At 38.4% G+C, this 22,315-nt stretch overlaps 1 protein-coding gene and 1 pseudogene across 1 annotated transcript; one reads left to right on the top strand and one right to left on the bottom strand.

Annotated features, from left to right (window-relative positions):
• LOC123241346 overlaps positions 1–9,889 on the bottom strand; it is a 72,297-nt pseudogene extending 62,408 nt beyond the window's left edge.
• Positions 9,890–21,467: 11,578 nt separating this feature from the next.
• LOC123238999 (E3 ubiquitin-protein ligase RNF220-like) lies at positions 21,468–22,271 on the top strand. The gene is made up of 2 exons (XM_044666268.1): positions 21,468–21,497; positions 21,576–22,271. Exons 1-2 carry the CDS (start codon positions 21,468–21,470, stop codon positions 22,269–22,271), a joined length of 726 nt encoding a protein of 241 aa, XP_044522203.1.
• Positions 22,272–22,315: the final 44 nt, after the last annotated feature.

Raw genomic sequence — 22,315 nt, 5'->3', positions numbered from 1 at the left:
TGGAAATGTCTCGATTCCACGTACCTTCCACGCTGTGCCCTGTTGTGGGGTTCCTCCGTTCGTCTGGACTTGTTTTTATGTCCCCTTGAGGAGTTTTGTATGTTTCGGTCAGGAGAGGTTAAGAGCTGCTTCTTACTCTGCCGCCATCTTAACCCGGAACCGCCTAAACAAAGCCCAATTTTTTTTTACTAAATAGTGAATTCTTATCCCAAAAGCTTGGATCTTTACTTTGTCAAACATATAGTTACAACTATCTTTTACTACTATTTGTTGTATGTTTGTTCTCTTCCACTTTTCTGTTCTTTAACCAGTTACCGTATAGTTTTGATAATTACACTTTAAAATCTAGTACTACTGGATTGCCTTCCTTTACATTTTTTCCATTAATTCCTCTGATATTCTTACCTGTTCTTCCTTTGTATCTTGCCATTTATTATAGCTTATGTAAATATGCTTTGAAAATATAAGCTAGTTCATAAGTTCCCTTTGCACTCACATCTCTTCAGGCAATGCCCCCTTTTCATTCTTACTGGAGTTTTTTCTTTTTCTGTCTTCAGAACTCCCCAACTATAGTAGGCTGACTATACCTAGGAGCCTTTATATGCTTTCTTTCTACCTCTTCAATCTGCTTTCATTAAATCTAGGCTACATAGCAAACAATTCTTGGTCTTTTCCTTTATCTCTGATTCTAAGTTGGAGCAGTCAGTTCCAGCCAAGGTTCCCATCTTTTTCATTCTAGCAATGGCCTCTTTCTTTTTCAATAAGAATCTAAAACAGAGAGAATTTCCCCTATTGGGAAGGATAAAATTATCATTAAAACAATTAAGACATTATTGCTATTCTACTTTTGTCAGAGAAATTCCAATACATATCTAGATATTAGAAGTTCCCCTTCTTCCACCTTCACCAAAAAGACCCATTAAAGGTATTTAATTGATTAGTCTTGTTCTCCATTGTACTAGCCATCTTAACCAAGAAGCATAATGGAATTCACTTGATAAGAAAACTTGTCAAATTAGAGTATTAAAATAATTTTATCCAAGATACTATAAACAGTGGTAGGCAAAGACCTTTGGAATGGGAAAGCCTATGGCATCAGGGCAGGGACTATTTCTTGTTTGTTTGGTTTTTTTTATATTGTACTCCAAGGAGAAAACTTCTCTAAGATTTCAGTGTCTATAAGGAACCCCTGAATTAGATAGAAAACAAATTCACTTCAATTCAGGAATTATTTGTTGATCATCCACTAAGTGCAAAGCACTTGTCTTGACACAGGGAAAGATAAAAGTTTAGATTAAAATGTCCTTGACCTCATGGGATTGAAGGTATAATAGAAATTTATGGCAGGTATGCACATAGCTATGATGTGAATTAGTGTAAGATAAATATGCAAGCAAAGATCCATGTAGGTTTGGATGGGGAAGGTCATTATTGACTGGGAAAAACATTATCATCCAGAGCCAGGCAGCATCTCTTACTAGCACTAGTCATTTTTCATACAGGGCTTTGCTATTTTTCCTTTTTAAAATGCTGTCATTCATCCCCCTGAGACAGACTAGACGTAAAAATTAAGCATCCATTCACTAACAGATCTGCACTGCTGCCTGGTCCGTGGAAACTTGTCTTAACCATTCTAACTCAGTCTTTCTTCCATCACTTGCTGAGTTCCTAAATGATATGAGGGTAACTTTCCAGGACTCCTTACCCCCATGGTCATATGATAGAATCATATACTATTCTGAGTCTAACAACAGAGCCCTAAACTATCATACCCTACATAAAATTGACTTGAGCATTAATCCCTGACTGAGAGGTAAAAAGGGAATAGGGGTCCGTAGGTGACAATTTGTGAGTCTTTGAACTTGCCTGAGGATCAAGGCTGGCTTCCTAGGAAGCATGAAAAGTATTCAGGGCAGTCAAACTCCAGTCCTCAACTGGGTCAGCTCTGGCCCAATGCTCATGCCAATGTTGGGGCAATTATCTCTCCTTTGATGGAGAGGGAAATTCACAAGTCTTTCCCTAAGTTTTCTGAAGGGACCATCCAGAGAGATGAGATATTTAGCACACTATGGTGTGAAAGTGTGGTATAGAGACAAAAGCACTAGCTTTGGAATTTAAAAAAAAAAAAACTAAAGAAAAATGGAATCAAGTCCTGGCTTTGTCACCTCCCATGAGACTTTTGATGTAGCACTTTGTGTTTAATAAACATTTATAAATTAAATGTGGATTTTGTTAAAAACACCTATGACACCTCCCTATTACATGTGAGAGTCTCAGAATACCCACCATAGGTTCCAGATTTTCTATGGATCCACAACAACTCAAAGTGATATTTTATAAACCTCCACAGATAAATCTTTTTCCCTCTGGTGAGCCAAAAGACACAATTATTGTTGTTCAGTCCTTTCAGTCAGATCTGACTCTTTATGACCCCAACTGGGGTTTTCTTGGAAGAGATAAGAGAGTGGCTTTCCATTTCCTCCTCTAGATCCTCTTACAGATCAGGAAACTGAGGCAAACATAGTTAAATGACTTACCTGGGGTCACATAGCTAGTGAGAGTCTGAAATCAGATGTGAGCTAAGATGAGTCTTCCTAACTCCAGGCCCAGCGCTTTCTCCACTAGCTTCCCCAGAGAAATAATTAGTACAAAGTAAAATGAAATTTGGAGGATTATAGGAAGATTCACAATAGAATTTTTCATCTATAAAGGCCCTCCACAAATTAATCACTTAAGAGAATGAGAATACATTGGGACTCCTGAATGAGGAGCCCCATTGACCACACTGGCTGCTATCCTTTGCACAAACCCTACAGCCTTTAAAAAGTAACTGCAGGAAACCTCCATGAAGCAGGTGACCAGCCAAGAGCCCAGACCCTGCCTGCTCAGCCTCCCCCTGCCTTCAGCTTGTAAGACTAAGGATGTCCCGCCAACCTTTTTCCTTCCTCATGCCCTCTCTTCTCTCTTCTCTCCAGGACTCTCTGTCACAGGCTCTTCTCCTTTTCTTCCAATGTTTTTCCTTTCTTCATTTTATTTTAGTCCAACCTTCAATATTGATGTATAAATGAATTTTGTTTTGCCTTGTTTTGTTGTTTAAATGCAGTGAATAATGCAGAGGGGTGGCTCACACCTTCAATGCTACAAAATGATCACATTGCTCTTAGTCATCCTCTTCTTCCCCAGATAGATGGTCTCTTCTCTTTCAGAGACTTTAGCCTGCTAGAGTATAATAGCTTGAAGCTGACCTGATACAGGCAGGCTGACAGGTTTTTAGTCATAACCACCTCACCCAGCTTACAAAAGCCAGGCATTGTGCCCCTAAGGTTAAGATTGGGTCTTTCCTTTAAATCCGTTCTCTGCAATGGAGGGGGGAAAATTCTCTCACAGTTAACTGCCTAACCTAGGGTGAGCAGCAACTTTAACATAGCCCCAAGATCTTCTCTGGCTTAACTGCAAATGGATTTGAACCAGGACAAAAAGCAAGATAGGGAGACAAGGTTGGCGTTCCCTACCTACTCAGTCCATTTTCAGGCTTTTGCCTTGTGTATCTGTCAGTAGAAAAACCTGCTTAGCTCAGTACCAATTTTGGCCAGCAAAAAAACCTTTGACTTTCTATAGATGTTTTCGTTAAACACTACAAATATAAAATCTCATTAGGCTAATAGTAGTGGGGGGTGGGGGGGAAGTAGTGGCATCAAAGGAGAATGTAATGCCATGAAAACTCTTCCTAATAGCTAGATTCATTTACCTGTTCTGGAAGACAGTAGATTAGTAGGTAAAATAATTCTCGAGGTCCCAAGTCCTAAATTGGTTGCATGAACATTGTAGGCACATTCTAACAACATGAGAAGAGGTAGGGGTCTGGTGCTGTACTATGACAGAAATTTGGTGCAGTGTAAACACTCTTGTATTTAAAATAAGAAAATCTGGTTTTTAATCCTAGCTCTATCTCTTCTTGTATGGCCTTGGCCAAGTCATATCCCTTCTTAGGTCCTCAATTTTCTCATCTTTAAGAGTGCAGGTTTGAAAAATGGGCTTGTGAATTGGAGAGATCTTGGATCTATTGGGTAGTACTGGCTGGAAGGAGAGTTCTTGCATTGGAGATGGGTGCACCAACTGGTTGGTGGGAAAGGTTATAACTCTGGTTTGACTGGCCAGAAGACAAAGATTTTGAGGTGATAGTGCAGAGCGAAGGTAAAGTCTAATAATGTTGAATCAGTAGTCTGGCCAACTTCCTCCAAGTTTAGACTGTTTTAAGTATCAACTGGACAGTAATTGGTATGGATACTTCTTTGATCGAGTCTTTCTGTCAATAAGAGATTGTGAGTGTCTTGTGGCAAGCATTTCATTTGTTTGCGAGAAATAAATACTTGTTCCATCCCCTGAAAATAAAATAAAATAAAATAAACGGTTTGAACTAAATGGCTTCTAAGATCCATTCCAGCTCTAAGTTTATTCTTATCCTATGTATACTTGCAACAATTTTTGCCTAGAAACTCCCAGTATAAATGCTTTGCATAGCCATCTATTACATTTCTAGGCCAGATATGAAGATTGATGTGGCCAAATTAGCATGCCTACTTCAGGTCTAAGTCATCTTTCACAACTAGAAGGCACTTAAATGTTTTTGAATGAACAAGTATCTAGGGGATTTGATCTGAGGAAGCATAAAGATGTAATGGGAAGGGCACTGGACCAAGAGACAGGAAACTCCAATTCTAGTCCCAACCTATGGGACTCGAGGTCAATCATTCTTTTCTGGTTCAGTTTCCTCATCTACAGAATAAAGAGATTCCAGTAGATGATACTTTAGGTTGCTTTCAGTTCTGACAGTTCATGGTTTTATGTTAATAAAGATGTAAGAGGATATAAATATGTTTACTTTAATTTCCATTTTCAAGAGAACTTAAATATCAAAGCAATGGTACCTTACTGTACATTGGGAATCTTGGTTTGCTTTTTTTTTAAACTGTTTTCATTTCATTAAATATTTCCCAATTACATGAAAAAAAATTAATAACTATTTAAAAAATTTTAAGTTTTAAATTCTCTCTTCCTCCTACCTCTCCACCCTCTTTGAGAAGGTAAGCAATTTAATTTTTATTATACATGTGAGGTCATGCAAAACATTTCCATATTAGCCATGTTACAAAATAAAACAAAAAAATTTTTAAGTATGCTTCAGTCTGCTTTCAAAGTTTATTAATTTCTTTCTCTAGAAGCAGATAGTAGTTTTCATCTTGGGTCCTTTGCTTGGATCATTGTTTTGATCACAGTAACTAAATCTTTTATAGTTGATCATTCTTATAATATTACAGTTACTATGTATAATGTTCTCCTGGTTCTGCTCACTTCATTTCATGAGACCAAGTAAGTCTTTCCAGGTTTTCATGAAACTATCCTACTCATCATTTCTTATAGCACAATATTATTACATTACAATTATATACAACTTTTTGAGCCATTTCCTAATTGATGGACATTCTCTCAGTTTACAATTCTTTGCCACCACAAAAAGAACAGCTATAAATATTTTTGTACAAATACTCCCTTTTCTCTCTTCTTTGATCTCTTTGGGACACAAACCTAGTAGTGATATCACTGAGTTCAAGGGCATGTACAGTTTGAGTGTAGTTCTAAAACCAGAATGGTTGGACTAGTTCAGAACTCTGCCAACAGTGCATTAGTGTCCTAATTTTTCCACATCCTTGCCAGCATTTGTCATTTCCCTTTTCTCTACTGGGGAATCTGATGCAAAATGATAGGTTCAGTTGAAATTTTAAAAACTGAATAAATTATGAAGACTATATATATATATGTATATGTACACATATATATATTCTAAAAGATAAATAAAGACAGAAATAGAACATAAGCATAGCAAGGATCCTTTTTATTAAGTAGAGACTTGCAGGCCATTAAAAGCAAATTTCAGTAATTCAAAAGTTTTTATTTTTAGTTCTAGTCCTGTTTTTATGTAATTGGGGGGAAATGCTCAATTTAACTGACTATGCCTGCCCTAAATACCTGAAGGAGATCAATAGAGTAGGCCCAAGGCCCCATATTTCTCATCCACCGTATTGGCCAATACATATTGGGAATTTAAATATTAATTCTTATTATTACAATGTTCTTAGAGAGACAGAATATGTGTGTATTCAAAATGACTGAAGAATATTTTCAATGGACTATCATTATAAATTAAAAGTGTAACTTCTAAGGAGTTATTGGCTAGCAGAGTTAGATAAGATCAATCAATAACAAGTGTGCCTGATACTGTACTAAGTAAGAGCACAAAGAATGCAACATTCTCTACTTGCAGTGAGCTTCCATTCTAATGGGAGAGACAACAAGGGATATATATATATATAAAAATATGTGTTATATGTATATATATATGAGAGAGAAATATGCATATATGTATATAGACATACATATATACATATGTATTTATACACATATAGTGTATATACATTTACAAACATTCATGTGTGTATCACAAATAAAAAGTTGATAAATTGTGAGTTAAATTAATGTGTAAAACTTTAAGTATTATTTTTTATAAAGTTTATTATCTGACAAATAGAACAATGTGACTAAGATTTTCTACCTGCTCAAAAGTCCTGAGTTCACAGCTGCCGTTACAGGAAGAGAAAAGAGCTAGACATGGGACCCCACCCAATTTATATTAGCACATAATGACAGGAAGTAAGTAGGGTATTGGGAATAGTAGTTTTTTCTGGAGATTGTAGTTTTGGGGGTAACAGATTCAAATTACACAAAATACAAATACATATTGGTTAAATACAAGGTATTAAGGGAGAGCAAAGGCAAGTGAAGAGACTAGGAAAGCTGAAATGTAGAAAATGATTTAAACATTTAAAAATTTTTTTTCCAATAATATTTCATTTTTCCCAATTACATGTAAAATTTTTTAAAAATAGCTTTCTAAAATTTTGAATATTGGATTCCCTCCTTCTCATCTTTCCTCCTTTGATATAGATTACATATTTAATATTCATCATGTTGGGAAAGTAGACATATATCACACATTCAAGAAAAAAAGTCATGAAGGAAATTAAGTGAAAAATAGTATGCTTCAATCTGCCTTTAGAGTCTATAAGTTCCTTCTGAGGTAGTGGATAGAATTTTTCATCATGAGTCCTTTGGAGTTGTCTTAGATTATAATAATAGCTAAGTCCTTTATTATTGTACAATATCACTGTGACTCTATACAACATTCTCCTGGTTCTGCCCACTTCACTTTGCAAGAGCATCTTCCCAGGTTTTTCTGAAATCATCCTGCTTGTCTTTTCTTGTAGCAAAATAATATTCTGATACAACCCATATACCACAACTCATTTAAGCCATTCCCCAAATGATGGGCATCCCCTCAACTTCCAGTTCCAGAAGATAATGTTTAAGCGTGTCTCAAAGCAACAGAGGACCCTGTGAGGCATGCATAAGGAAGAAGTATACTACAGTCATGGGACATGGACAGTGCTACAGCAAAGAGATGGAAACTGGAGCAGAAAAAAGATGAATTTTATTGGAGGAATAAGCATTTATATAGTGCCTATTATGTTCCAGGAACTGTGCTAAGGGCTTTACAAGTATTTTCTCATTAGAACCTTACAACAATCCTGTGAGGTAGGTATTAGTATTATCCCCATTTTTCAGTTGGAGAAATTGAGGCAAACAGATTAAGTGACTTGTCTAGGGTCTCTGAGCTAGTAAGTGAGGCTGGATCCAAATTCAGGTTTCTTGACTCCAGACCTTGCATTCTGCCCATTGTTCCTACTAGTTGCTCTTCAACCAAGAGCTTCAAATCCTAGAGGCAATTGGAAGTGCCTGGAGTTGAATAAATGGGGAAGGGGTCATAGTCTGCTCAAATTTGCATGTAAGGAAAATCATCTTGGCAAAAATGTATAGAGTACACTAGAATGATAAGATTTAAGGTGAAAAAGAAAACAATCAAAAGGCTCTTGCAATAATTAAGGCAAGTAGTGAGGAGGGGCTAAACTAAGGACATAACTGAGTGAAGAGAAGGGGTTAAATGCTAAAGAGGATGTGAAGATGGAAACAGCAAGATTTGGCAACTGATTGTGTCTTTGTGATGAGAGAAACTGGAGATTACAGGGCAATGCCAGCATTTCAAACTTGAGACCTTAGAAGGATGGTGGTGTCTTCAATAGAAATAGGTAAGATTATAAGTAAGGTAAAATAGGCAAGAAATAGGTGAGTTTCAAAAAGGGGCTTTAGGGAGAAAGAAAATGAGTTTCATTTTACAAATGTTAAATTAGTTAAGTTAGTTTAAATTGTCTCTAGGACAGCCAGATTGGAATGTTCAATAGGCAATTGTTAATATAGGCCTGAAACTCTGAAGAGAAGATGAGGGCTTGATAGATAGATGTGGGAGTCACCTGCATAGAGATGATATTTTAAACACATATAGGCTGACAAGGTCACTGAGAGAGTAGAGAGGGATAAGAAAAGGTGACCCGGAACAACCAGAACAGTTTAGAGGCGTGACGTGGATGACAAGGCAGCAAGGAAGTCTGAAAAAGTCATCAGAGGGAGGGAGATGGTAGTGTTTTAAAAATCAACAAAGGAGAGAAAATTCAGGAGGAAAAGGTACTCAACAGAGTCTATTTCACAACAGGATTTAGAAGTATTAGGAATGAGGAAAAAAAAACACAAAAATTGACAATTGGTAAACTCTCCCAAAAATATTTGTTTTCTGGCATTTCTCTCTCTCTTTCTCAATTTCTCATTAGAAAAAAAAAAGTAGCAAAAGTATCAGTTTCTTAACTTGCATTTCCTATATTTAATTGCCACATTGGCCTTTATTTTAAATACTTTCCCTACCAGAAGAACTGTCATTTGTATTACCAGATCCAAATATGTTTTTATTTTCCAATATGGACAGAAATTGAGTGTTGTCTACAAGACTACAAAGTCCAGAGGTTCAAAGACCAATCCTCATCCATCTCTGTAGTACTGACTAGTAGGTGTGGGGTGTTGGGCACAATTGACTCCAAAATTTGTTTTTTGTTTGTTTTTTGTTTTCTGACTGAAGGAATAGAAGAGGAAGCATTCCATTTGAGCAAGACAAGAAAGAAAATGTCAGGCATCAATGCCCCAAATGAGCAAACACAGACACAAACAAAAGTCTTCTCCTAGTTTCTTGACATTCTGTGGGTACAGACTTCACTGTTTACATGCTCAGAAAGGCAAAGCAAACCCAGGAATCTGGGCAGGTCTTTTGAGAGAGCTAGATTCAAAGAGGTTTCATTTTCTTCATGTAACTTGGAGGGAAACTTTAAATGTTGATTGACTTGTGTCTAAACAAGTGAAAACTCCATTTATAAAGATGAATAACTGCTACACTTCATTTCACTTTCTGCTGATGTGATAAAAATATCTGAGTTTCAGATCCAGTTAGAATCATTCATTCTTAAGACATCATGTATATCTGAGACAAAACAAATGAGGATGGAGTTTTAATGGCTTTTTCTCTACAGTGAAATTTTCCCTTGGGTAAGTTTTGGGTTTAATTGGGCAGGCAGAAAAAAAGTTTTCCAGAGGTATGTGGGACTGCCACTGCATGAAGAAAGGATTCTGGGAAGCAGTAGGTACTTCTTAGTGTTTAAGGTTTCTGAGCCAGCCTGCTGTGTGTGTCAGTGAGGAATGGGTTCATTCTTCTCTCTTGTCATATTGTCTAAATCCAAACATTTCTTCCCCAAACTGTGTGACTCTGGTAACCTTTGTGGCAGCCCGGCAGGCTGTGATGGAACAAGAGGGCATGACATGAGATGCCAGGGATTTGCTTGTCAACTCCGCTGTCGATTCGAGTTGGTCCAGTTACTGGGCTACGGAAACCTGTCATCGACTAATCTGCTTGGAATGTCAAGGAAACCTGAGGCTGGAGACTTGATGTATGAATCCTCCGTCCTGATAAGTCTCCGCTGAGCTCTGATGAATGCATAAAGAGCTGGCAGATGAGTGCAGTTTTTGATTAACTGTGCTGGTCTGTGCCCACTCAAGCTTCAGTGAGATTGTATATTGTCAGTCAGCTGTCTCCTGGGTGCAGAATTCTCATTTAAGCGTTTTGTGTTTAAAGGGAAATCTGGAGACCTTTCTCACTCTGGAGTTTAAAATGAAGTTCGAATCCAACATAATTTACAGTGCTATAAAGGCTGTGTAATATTTTCTGTCTCTGTAAGGAGCACCGAAACTGAATTACCTTTAATGGTTATAACTTGTATTCAAATTTGCATTAATGTGTGCTCCCTAACAAGATAAAAAACATTTCTTCAGCAAGCACATCCATATGGGGGCTATGTTCATGCCCATTTGTGTTCCCAGGTACCGAGTGGCTCCGTTTGAGCATCTATAAGTTAACTTCTGTTGTTATAAGGGCAATTTGAATGCAAAGGAATCACTTGAACACAGATGCGCTTTACCCATTCTTCAAAATAATCAGCCCTTAGATCGCAACTGGCTGTGATTAATGTGAGGCTCCCTTGGAAATGTAAACCAACATGTGTCTAATTGTTTAAAAGCAGAGAGAGATCCCATCTAATTCCCCGGGAGTTAGCATTCTAGGCAAGATCCCAATCAAACATCGTATTCTTATAGGCTAGTCATGAGGTATTGAAGTAGCCCACATCCAGCGCGGCTTCCCAATGGATTGGCCACGTGGCTTCAACAACCATTTCACCCTGATGTGGGTCGTAACCCTTGTACAGCCTGATGGCCATGTCTGTATAATCTTATATGCAGTATTTGCAAAATGTGCGATAGTAGTCTTAGTTTTGGAAAATTCACCAATTCTTCAATCCATGAAGCTCTGCTAAACAACATTAAATTGACATTTGAACAGAGCAGTTTCCTCTGGAAAGAAATATTGGTCATACTCAAACATGTTGCAGAAGGAACAAAACAAAGCACGTGCACTGTTTTCCTCAACTGGCTCAGGTGGGCACCTTTCCACGTGAAGGAGGCCGGCCTTGCTCTGGAGACCCTCTCTTGTTCTAGGACACCCGAGTACACTCAGCATCCTCTTCAGACCTTCCCGCCGGCTGTGAGAACTTGGCTTGGTGACAGATGTCACATCTAACATTGTGAATTGATTTCACCAGCATCATCTATGAGCAACACCTAACATCAAAGTAGGAGAATGAGAATCTCCATGACAAAGCCCTGGAAGGCAGCCAGTGTCCCAGATAGACAAATGATGAGATTTACTACAAACCCCTCCCAAAGTCTGGGGCTACAGTGAGGGACAGCATAGAAAAACAACCAGCACCCAAAGTGGGGAACACAGGAGAATCCCCAGAGGTCCCAGAGAAACACAGCTTCTAGGAGCAGTGCTGCTGTTAGAATTCAGAAAAATATTCAGCAGTCGGAACCCCATGGCATGCCACAAGGACCTCCTGGGCAGCTTAGTTTGAGCGAAGTGATTGCTAGGCAAAGGGGCAGGACCTTAAAATAGATCAGTGATTCCCAAAGTGGAGGCTACTGCCCCTGGTGGGTGCTGCAGCAATCCAGAAAGTGGTGATGGTCACAGGTGCATTTATCTTTCCTACTAATTGCTATTAAAATTTAAAAAAATCATTTCCAGGGGGCTAAGTAATATTTTTTCTGGAAAGGGGGTGGTAGGCCAAAAAAGTTTGGGAACCACTGAAATAGATGGTAGAATGGTAAAATTGACAAATTTAGTCTTTGTTCTCCACCTTCTTTAATACTCCCTCCTTCATTGCAAAACAAAAACACAGAAACAAAGTGGCTGTTCCTTGATCGTAGGCAACAAGAATGTAGGGGTATATTATTATGCTGCAGGAAATGATAGATAAGAAGAATTCAGAGAAACTTGGGGAAACATGTATGAACTGACACAGAGTGAAGAACACAGACCCAAGAGATATATAAAGTGACGACCGGACGAGCAGTTTAGCATCTCTTTGGATAGAGGTGTCATGTCCCCCACACATCTACTTCAGAGCAAAGAGAGATATACTTTGGTTCGTCTTCATTAGTAATGAGGATTCTTAATTGGCTTCTGAGCCAGGACTATTATAAATATTCTAAAGGAGTAATCTCCTTAATAAAATAATTAATAATAGATTTACTTGGACCTCCTCTTCTGCCTACTGGCCTGAAGGCATAAGGACAACTGTCTGACCTCTGGAAGGTCAGGAATCCGATCCAGTCCCCATGAGTGTGTGGCCTCTTAGACAAGCCTATGTCTGGGATGTGGCCACCTCCTCTTTGCATCTTTATTTGTCTTTGTTATAGATTCTTGTGAGATATCAATAAATAACTGATCTCTTCTCCCAAGTGCCTCTTCCTGCACGCCTCCTGGGCAACTTAGCAGAGGGCATTGGAAACGAGACCAGTTGCTCCAGAAATAGTTACAGATTCAGACCAATTTTAAAAAAACAATAATATATAAAAATGGATTCTTTCTCTGTATAACCAGTCCCCTCATGTTATATAGCTTTGCTTCATTGATAATGAGAAAAGTCACATATCATATAATCATAGAATGTTAAGAATCAAATCTCTGTGGTCATCTAATCTGATTAATTTGTAAAATGTCAATTCTATCCAAATATGTATCTCTCATATATATCATCTTCTCTCCCCTCACTCAGCCACCACGCCAGTTCATGATCTCATCACTTTTTACCTGCACTATGGCAATAGTTTCCTAATTGGTCTCCTGGCCTTGTCTCACCCCACTTCAACTCAAGCCTAGCTGTATGATTCTAGGGGAGTCACTTAACTCCAATTGCCTAGACCTTATCAGTCTTCTACCTTGGAACTAACACTATGTATTGATTCTAAGATGGAAGGTAAGGAATTAAAAAAAAAAAAACATCTGCCAAGAAGATTTTCCTAAAATACAGGTCTAGATGTGTCCCCCTCTACACAATAAACTCTCCTGGCTTGAAAATAAATTCCTCTGTTTGGAATTTCAAGCTCTTTGCAGTGTCTTCTTCCAATCTTTTCAGTCTTCTAAAAAGTCTTACTCCCCTTCACACACTACTGGCAGCCATACTAGCTTCTTAACTGCTCCTCACACTTCTGAGGCTCCACTTCCAACTTGGTGCCTTTTCAGCATCCTGCAGGCTTGGGATGATGATATTGCTCGTCATCTCCACCTTTTCAGAGACCACCTCCAGCCACTAATGCCTTCCTCTTTAAGGTTACCTTCTGTTTGCTCTGTACAAATCTTCTGTGTACCTACTGATGTGTGTTGTTTCCCCATTAGAATGTAAGTTTCTTCAGGAGAGGAGCCATTTTTTTCACTTTTTATTCTCTGTTCCTAACAAAGTGCCTCGAACATAGTAAGTGTTAAAAAAAAGTGTTCATTGATTGATTGATTACTTCACTGACTGGCAAATGGTAGACTAATTTTTCCTTGAAGCCTTCCTGTGGCAGGGAACTTACTATTTCCCAAGGCAGTAATTCGATTTTTTTAAACAATGCTAATTATTAGTGAGTTTCTCTTATATTTAGAGGAGATCCGCTTCCCTCTAACTTCTACTCTTTAAAATCAAAGTAAAAGACTCACTGTGCTGGCAAAGTACAAGTCTAATATAAATTATCATAAAGTTTGGCTAAGCACTGTAAGCTATTCATCATATTTTTGATAGCTGTGGGATGTCTATATTAAGTAATATTTTCAGAAAGGAATAAAAAGCTCTTTCTTATGTTTTTAGTATTTGAAGTACTTTTGTGCTTTACAATGATACCTTTCATTCTTTTTAAAATTCTAAATTTAACAAAGAATCAAATAAAATGAACATTTCTATCTACAAGGGAAGAGAGTTTGAATTCCCTCTCTGTCATTTATCACATATGTAGACTTGAACAAATTTCTTAACCTTTCTTGGGCCTCGGTTTTCCTCACAAAATGAGGGAGATATACTATGATTCTTAACGTCTCTTCCAGGCCTGAATCCATGATTTGAGATTCAGTGATGTTCTCTCTTCACTTTTCATCCTAAAGAATGAACAGCACATCAACATGCAGAATTGATTCCATGTCCTAAACAGGATCCAAATTGTCCTCCAGATTTTTCTGAACTGACGATATTTGAGAGTCCTATTATAATGACTCCTAAGTAGATATACTCAACCCTTTGGGCTGATTCAGTTCTCTAGTTCTGCTTTGGCTCCTTCTAGTTTTGGCTGAGGCTAGTTTTGCCTGCCTATCTCTCTTTTCTGTCTGTAACAAAGGAGCCATGAGTTTCAGTTCAGATAATTAAGTCCCACAGCTTTGTTTTGCTCCCTTTGAGTAACTCGTCTATCCTCATTTAATCTGCCTGTGATCCTCATTCATTTTCCTTCTTTTCCATTTCAAAGGATTGAAACTTGGCAGTTCCAGCACATGAAACGTTGAACTGCAACAAAAATGAAACATTCGCTTGAATTTAGGGCAAGCTATTTGTAAAATGCAGCGCCTAAGAGCTAATTCTAATGTGGTTTATGTCTAATCAAACTGCAGCAATTAAAACATTCAATTATGTCGTTATTTTGATTCACATCTCACTAGACCTTGCCTCAGAGCCAAACCTAAAAAAAAAAATGATTCTCATTCAGGAAATTGTTTAGAAACTTTGTGAAGATACCAATGATTTTTATTTTGGCCTCAACTGTTAATCTTTCTTCTGTAGGCAATTTTAAAGAACCGATGGATTGAATTTCTCCCTTTTCATTCCCTTTCTTCATATGAAAGAGGTCTTTCATCTGAATAAAATAATTTATCTTAAAAAATGAATTTCTCTTTTTGTTGTTTTTTGTTGTGATATTTTTACATTTTCTTTTTGAGTATTGTAAGCCTTGTATTAGTGATCTCCTAAAATGAAAGGTCCAAGTTAAGTTCACTTTGCTTGTAGATACCAACCAAAAAATGTGTGTCTACTCTCTCCACTCCACTTCACCTCCGGGTTCTCCAACATCAATTCCTCCTTGGGAACATGGTGCTCAAAAATTTAACAAAGAGAAGTTTTGTCAAAGGAATTAAAAAAGAACCCAATGCAATTTTTGGAAAACAAAGACAAACTCCATTGAATAAACCTCCACATCCACTTTCATTCCCTACTATCCAGAGCAAGTGGGTGATCAGCAGACTAGTATACTCTTTCAGGGTAGCACAACTTCTGCTGGGTAGCATCTGGCATAGCTCCCTGCCATGGCTCTTCCTGCAACCCTGAATCTTCTCTGCTCTCAGGTGGTCATGGATGGTGCTCTCTGTGGTCATGTACCTCTCATTGGTCAGTATTGTTCTTTAGGTTGCATTTATTAGCTGTTGCCTTTATAAAAAGAAGTATGATTGTCAAATTCTTATCACATTGTAGTCTCTTATCAATGAGTCCCTTCTCCACCAAGAAAACTCTTGGTACAAAGAAGTTGTACAAAAAAAGTTGTACAAAAAATACTCTTGCACCAAAGAAGTTGCAAGTTGAGTAAAATAAATCAACATGTTGGCCATGGCTGACAATGTATGCCTCATCCCAGAGGTAGAGTCACTACTTTTCTGCTAAGAGTTGGGAGGCCCACACTGGCAACTTTATTGATCATGGTTCTGAAATCTTTCAATGTCATTTTCTGCTAACATTACGGTGTTAATAAGATAATTGTGTTGCCAATGTAGGTTGCATGTGCCAATGTATATTATATATTTTTATATAATATATATATGTATATGTGTATATATCACACACACACATATATATGTATGTGTGTATGTATAGTTTATATGTGGATTTATCTACATATGACCCAAAATGGGGTATGACTAGATCTCTAGAGATTCTTCTCCCTTTCTTCAAAGGATACTTTTATTCCTGCCTTGGAGAATGTGGGGAGCAAGAGGCTGGCCCTTTCTGTTTCCTCAAAAAGTAGATACCAGGCTGGAAGAGTATCACTCTGACACACTTAAATATTCTTAGTCAAAGGTAAACGATCTTTTGGCTAAATCTGCTCTTTGTCTCCTCACGGGGAAGCTGTGTCCCAAGCTCTAGCTAAAGATTTGACTTCTTTTCCATCAAGCACTAATTGCACAAAAACTGTCCCACACTCACACAGAGTGAATGACAAATGAGCTCATTTATTCAAGGCTATATAACACACAGAAATCAAGGAAGTCATATGGATTAGAATATACCAGACGATACACTGAATATGTGAGCTTTCTTAGTAGTAGTGAGATATTTCTTACCCAGCTCTTACCCAAAGGGAAATGTACTGAAATTTTAGGCAAAGCAGGGAATAAGGAAATGCTTGAGTTGTTGGTTCCCCTGCATGTTGGTTTCTACCCAAAGCCTCTCTCCTTTTCTAGGGATTTCTCCTGCAAACAGATCCTGGAATTGCATTTCGTTTTTCGTAGTTGGAAGCCAGAAGACCAGCATCTCTTCGCTTCCAAGCTCTGGCCAGTTGTGTCCCCCATGCAGATGTGGAGTGATCACTTTCTCTACGAATGACAAGAATTTATGCCAGTATCAGCCTTGAGCCTCTGCTTACAGTGGTCATTTTTATAAACTCTGCGCCTTTATTCTATATCAGTTCACATCAGTCTTTGGGGGGTTGTTTTATCTAGAATTTTAGAGGAATGCCTCTTGTTACCAGTCTGGTCAGAGGCACAGTTGTCCTGACACCCTAGCTCTGGCAGTCAAACCCCAGACTAGGAACCTTATCTCTTACAAAGAATAGTACATTTCTCTTTGCCTCCCCTTCTGCTGACTCTAACCTAAAAAAAAAAAAAAAATCCTGTCGAGGTAGCAAGAATTCCTCTCTATGTCCAAGACAATTAGTGTCAGGTTTCCAACACCAAGTTCAGGGGCAATAATTATAGATCTCATTGTCCTTTTTCTCTCAGAGGAGAGACAGAGAAACATGTCCCATCTGAATGAGTACTCCATTTACTCATGTGTAGACAAAGCATCCTAATATTACCAAATTATTTCATAAACCACAAAGATTCTTGGTAACTGGAGAGGGAATATTTAAATCACTTTAGAGAACAGATAAGTGAATAGAAAGCCAGGTGTAGAGACATGAACTCCTTGGGTTCAAATTTGGCTTCAGATTTTCTTCTGAGCTGTGTAACCCTAGGTAAGCCATTTAATTCCTGTTGCCTAGCCCTTATCACCGTTTTGCCTTGGAACCAATTCTTAGTATTGATTCTAAGACAGGCAGTAAGGGATTTAAATAAAATAAAAATATATAAATCAATCTAAGCTCTTTCTAGAGTTACCTAGGCAGGTAGTTATGTGAAAGAAAAGTCCTTAGTGATTGTTTATCTCTTTGCCTCCAATCTCTCCTTTCCACGCCCACACCCCACTCAATTGATATTTTCCTTTCTTTTTTCTATCTTTTATTTCTTCTTTCCTTTTTTCAGTTAATGTAGAAACAATTTTTGATAATTGTTTTCTGACATTTTTGTGTCATTTCTGACATCACAATTCTGACATCAGATTTTCTCCCTCCCTCCCTTTACCCTCCTCCCTGAGGTGATAGTCTGATATAGGTTGTACCAGTGCTTTCATGCAATACATATTTTCTTATTGCTCATGCTATGAGATACACACATACAACAAAAAACTCATGAAGGAAATAAAGTGGGAGATGGCATACTTTGATCTGTAATCAGACTTCAGAAGTTCCTTCTTTGGCCATGCATAGCATTTTTCATCATGAGTCCCTTGTGGATATCTTGGGATCTTGCTTTGCTGATAATACTTTAGTCCTTGACAGTTGACCATTATATGCTTCTGTTACCATAACTATTATTTTCCTGGTTCTGCTCATTTCATTTTGAATCAGTTCATATAAGTCTTTGAGGTTTTTCTGAACTGATCCTGGTAATTATTTTTTATGGTGCAATAATATTCCTTTATAACCATATACCACAACTTGTGCATCCCTTCCCTAAGTGAATAACCACTCAGTTTCCAATTCTTTGCCAACACAGAAAGAGCTGTAAAAGTATTTTTGTATAGGTATGTTCTTTTCCCTTATTTTTGATCCCTTTGGGATGCAGCCTCAGAAGTGGTATTGCTGAGTCAAAGAGCATATATAGTATATTATAGTTCTTTGCGCCTAATTCCATATTGCTCCAGAATAGTTTTTATTAGTTCACAGTTCTACCAACAGTATATTAATATCCCAATATTCCCATATCGCTTCCAACATCTATCATTTTCCTTTTTGGTCATGTTAGTCAATCTGATAGGTAAGAGGTAGAATCTCCAAGTTGTTTTAATTTGCATTTTCTATTAAACAATGATTTGAAGTATTTTTATATGATAATAGTTTTAATTTCTTACTTGGAGAACTGCCTATTTGTATATTTTGACCTTTTTTTTCAATTGAAGAATGCTTTGTATTCTTATAAATTTGACTCTATTTGAGAAATGAGACCTTCGTCAGATATACTTGCTGTAAACATTTTTTTCAAATTTGTTGTTTGCCTTCTAATCTTGGTTACATTTACTTTCTTTACAAAAACTTTTTAAATTTAGTGTAATGAAAATCATCTATTTCATTTTCATAATGTTCTCTGTCTTGTTTGTTCATAAATTCTCCCCTTTTACATATCTGATGGGCAAACAGGTCCATGTTCTCCCAATTTGTTTATGGTGTCACCCTTTATTTCTAGATCAAGTATCCATTTTGACTTTATTCTAGTGTGAAATGTTGGGCTATGCCTAGTTTCTGCCATACTGTTCTCCAGTTTTCCCAGCAGTTTTTGTCAGGTTTTTTTCACCAAAGCTTGGATCTTTGGGTCTATTGAACACTAAGTGCTATGGACATTAACTACCATGTATTGATTATCTAACCTATTCCATTGATCGACTAGTCTGTATTTTAGTCAGTACCAGATTGTTTTGATGTTTACTGCTTTATAGTATAGTTTGAAATCTGGTATAGCCAGGCCTCTTTCCTTCGTATTTTGTATTGGTTCTCTTGATATTGTTGGCCTTTTGTTCTTCCAGATTAATTCTATTATTATTTTTCTAATTCTGTGAAATAATTTTTGGTTAATTTGATTGTTATGGCACTGACTAGGTCAATTAATTTAGGTAGGATTGTTATTTTTATTATATTAGCTAGGCCTATCTATAACCAATTGATACTTTTCCAGTTGTTTAGGTCTGACTTTGTGTTAATTGTTTTATAATTGTGCTTATATAATTGCTAGGTTTGTTTTGGAAGGTGTATCCCCAAGAATTTTATATTGTCTAGAGTTATTTTGAATGGAATTTCTTTTTCTATCTCTTGCTGTTGGACTTTGTTGGTGGTAAATAGAAATACTAATGATTCATGTGCATTCATTTTGTATCCTGAGACCTTGCTAAAGTTGTTCATTTTTTCTATTAGTCTTTTGGTTGATTCTCTAGGTATACCATTATGTTATTTCCCAATCAATCTTTTTAAAAGTTCCCAGATTAATATTATTAAAATACAGTTCTGACTGTTTCATCCTACTGCTCAAGATGCTTCCATGCTTCTCTATTGCTTCTAAAATAAAATATAGGATCTTTTGTTGGCATTTAAAGTCCCTCATAATTAGGATTCAACCAATACTTCTAGACTGATTTTTATTTATTTACCTCACACAGTATCTATTCAAGCCAAACTGTCACTTTGCTGAATTCAAGCATTCCATCTTCTGTCCCCATGACTTTGCACCTGTGCACGAGCTGTCCTGAATACATAGAATACTCTCCTTCTTCATCTCTTGGAATATTTGACTTCCTTCAGGTCTCAATGCCACCTCCTTTAAGGGGATTTTCCCTGATTCCCACATCCTCTGTTATTCCTAAATTAAATTAAATTCATAAAGGAGCATTTATGGTGCACCTGCTTTCTGACAAACACTATTCCTTGCACTAGGATGCAAAGACAAAACCAAAAACATTTTACTTCAAGTAGTTTGCAATCTCTTGGGGGGGAGGGGAAAGCCCACAATAGTGACGCCATAAAAATACAAATTTCCAGGGAAAGGACATTAGGCTTTTTACAGAAAGTGGTATTTAAATTAAGCTTTACATTTAAAAAAAGCTAGGGATTCTACAATGTGAAGCTAAGTAAGGAGTATATTCAAAAGACAAGAGTTAGCCTATTTAAAGGCACAGAGAATGGAAAGGGGGTGTTGGGCTCCCTGTCTTCTCAGTCTCAATTAAGTGCAGAAAATGGAAATAATTCAGCTTATTCTCCATAGTTGAAGTTTGCACTAGACTGAATAAGAGTCAAGAAATCTAGTGAGAAACTATAGTGGTATCTTCTACCCCACACCTGTACACAAAGTCAGCCGGCAGTTTATGAGCAAGGAGAAGAATTGGGATCCATCAAAGCCTCTGTATCTAGATATACCAGGAGCAGGAGACTCCCCTGAAAATGCCCAAGAGTGATTAGTAAGTTCCAACGTGGGAACCGTAGAAGTTTATAGAGTATAATAGGCAGGGACCAGCAAGTTACTACAATGATCAAGCCTAGGACCAGTCTCTGATCTCCTTAATAAGCTATCCTGATATTTCAGAAAGAGCCCTGAAGATCTAGCACTCTGAACTTCAAAGATCCACAGGAACCTAACCTAAGAGGATGAACCCCGGGGGATCCAGCGCAAGACCTAGTAGGACCGATCAGTCCACCCAAAAGTATAGCAAGGGCCAAGGTCTGATCCTGACACAAAGCTACAATTCAGAAACCATAGAGAATGAATTAAATCAAAGAAAATCCTGATCAGTATCAAAAATTATGGCAAATCTAATCTCAACCCATTAAAAATGGAGACTCAAGGGAAAATATAACATATTCTGAAACAATGATAAGAATACCTTAATAAATACGTGAAGCAAGAAATAAAACATGAAGATCTTATGGAAATAACTGGAAGGAGAAAAAAGCAGCTGAAAAAAGAAAATGATTAGCCTTACCAAAGAAATTAAATAACTGAAAATTAGAATAGGCCAACCAGAAATCAATAAATACATGAAAGAACAAATAAATATTAGAATAAGACACAGAAGCTAATATGGGGGAGAAAATAGTCATAAGTAAAACAAACCTCCTGATGAAGAAAGAAGTTAATGGGGATAGGGGTGTGATATTGAACAGATAGGAGGTGACTTTAGCAAGAGTAATATTTAAAAAAAAAAAACAAGAACTATTAGAACTTTTATTTTTTAAAAAACCCTTAACTCAGTGACCTTTCATTCCGGGCGCCCGCGGCAGCGGCAGTCACATGACTCCGGTCAACATGGCCGCCGCCGCTGCTGGGAGATGAGGCGGCGCAGCTGCAGGTCAGCCTCCAGGCAGCCCCTGGGAATCCGCCCACATCGGCTGGGCGGGGCAGCGGGGCTTCCGGTGTGGGCGGTGGCAGGAGGGAGGAAACCTTCCTGAGAGTAAAAGCCAACTGGCAGACCCTGCTGAATGCTCGAATTGGGAAGATGAAGCGTCGGAAGCAGGGTGAAGGCCAGGTATGTCCCCTATGCAGCCGCCCCCTGACTGGATCGGTGCCCGAGATGAGTAGGCATGTGGAGCAATGCCTTTCCCAGAGGGAAGGCTCCTGCGTGGCCGAGGATGACTTGGTGGACTGCACCCGTTTTGAAGAGTATGAGTGGTGTGGGCAGAAGAGGATACGCGCCACCACCCTTCTGGAGGGAGGCTTCCGAGGCTCTGGCTTCATCGTGTGCAATGGCAAGGAGAATCCGGACAGTGATGCTGACCTGGATGTGGATGGCGATGACACCCTGGAATACGGGAGACCCCAATACACTGAGGCCGACATCATCCCATGCACTGGTGAGGAGCCGGGTGAAGCCCTAGGGCGAGAGGCCCTCCGGGGAGCTGTACTAAATGGCGGCACACCCAGCACACGGATAACGCCAGAGTTCTCTAAATGGGCCAGTGATGAGATGCCCTCCACGAGTAATGGTGAGAGCAGTAAGCAGGAGGTGGCCATGCAGAAGACAGGCAAGAAAAGCGACATTGAAAAGAGCACAGAGGACTCATCTGTGACCACTTTTGAAGCCCTGAAGGCCCGTATGCTGGAGCTAGAGCGGCAGCTGTCCCGTGGGGATCCATACAAATGTCTTGTCTGCATGGACTGCTACACGATGCCTCTGACGTCCATCCAGTGCTGGCACGTGCACTGTGAGGAGTGTTGGTTCCGGACTCTGGGAGCCAAGAAGCTGTGCCCCCAGTGTAACACCATCACAGCCCCCGGGGACCTGCGGCGCATCTACTTGTGAACTCAGACACCAGGACCAGGCGTGAGCCCGCCCCCCCCCCCCCC

The sequence above is a fragment of the Gracilinanus agilis genome, chromosome 3 (assembly GCF_016433145.1).
Source record: "Gracilinanus agilis isolate LMUSP501 chromosome 3, AgileGrace, whole genome shotgun sequence".
Lineage (NCBI taxonomy): Eukaryota > Metazoa > Chordata > Mammalia > Didelphimorphia > Didelphidae > Gracilinanus > Gracilinanus agilis.
Note: the sequence above shows the minus strand (reverse complement) of the source record. Positions and strands in the feature narration are given on the sequence as shown.

Coding starts and splice junctions, on each gene's coding strand:
- LOC123238999 (XM_044666268.1), top strand. CDS start 21,468: ATGAAGCGTCGGAAGCAGGGTGAAGGCCAG. Junction 21,498..21,575: donor GGAAGCAGGGTGAAGGCCAG/GTATGTCCCCTA, acceptor TGCCTTTCCCAG/AGGGAAGGCTCCTGCGTGGC.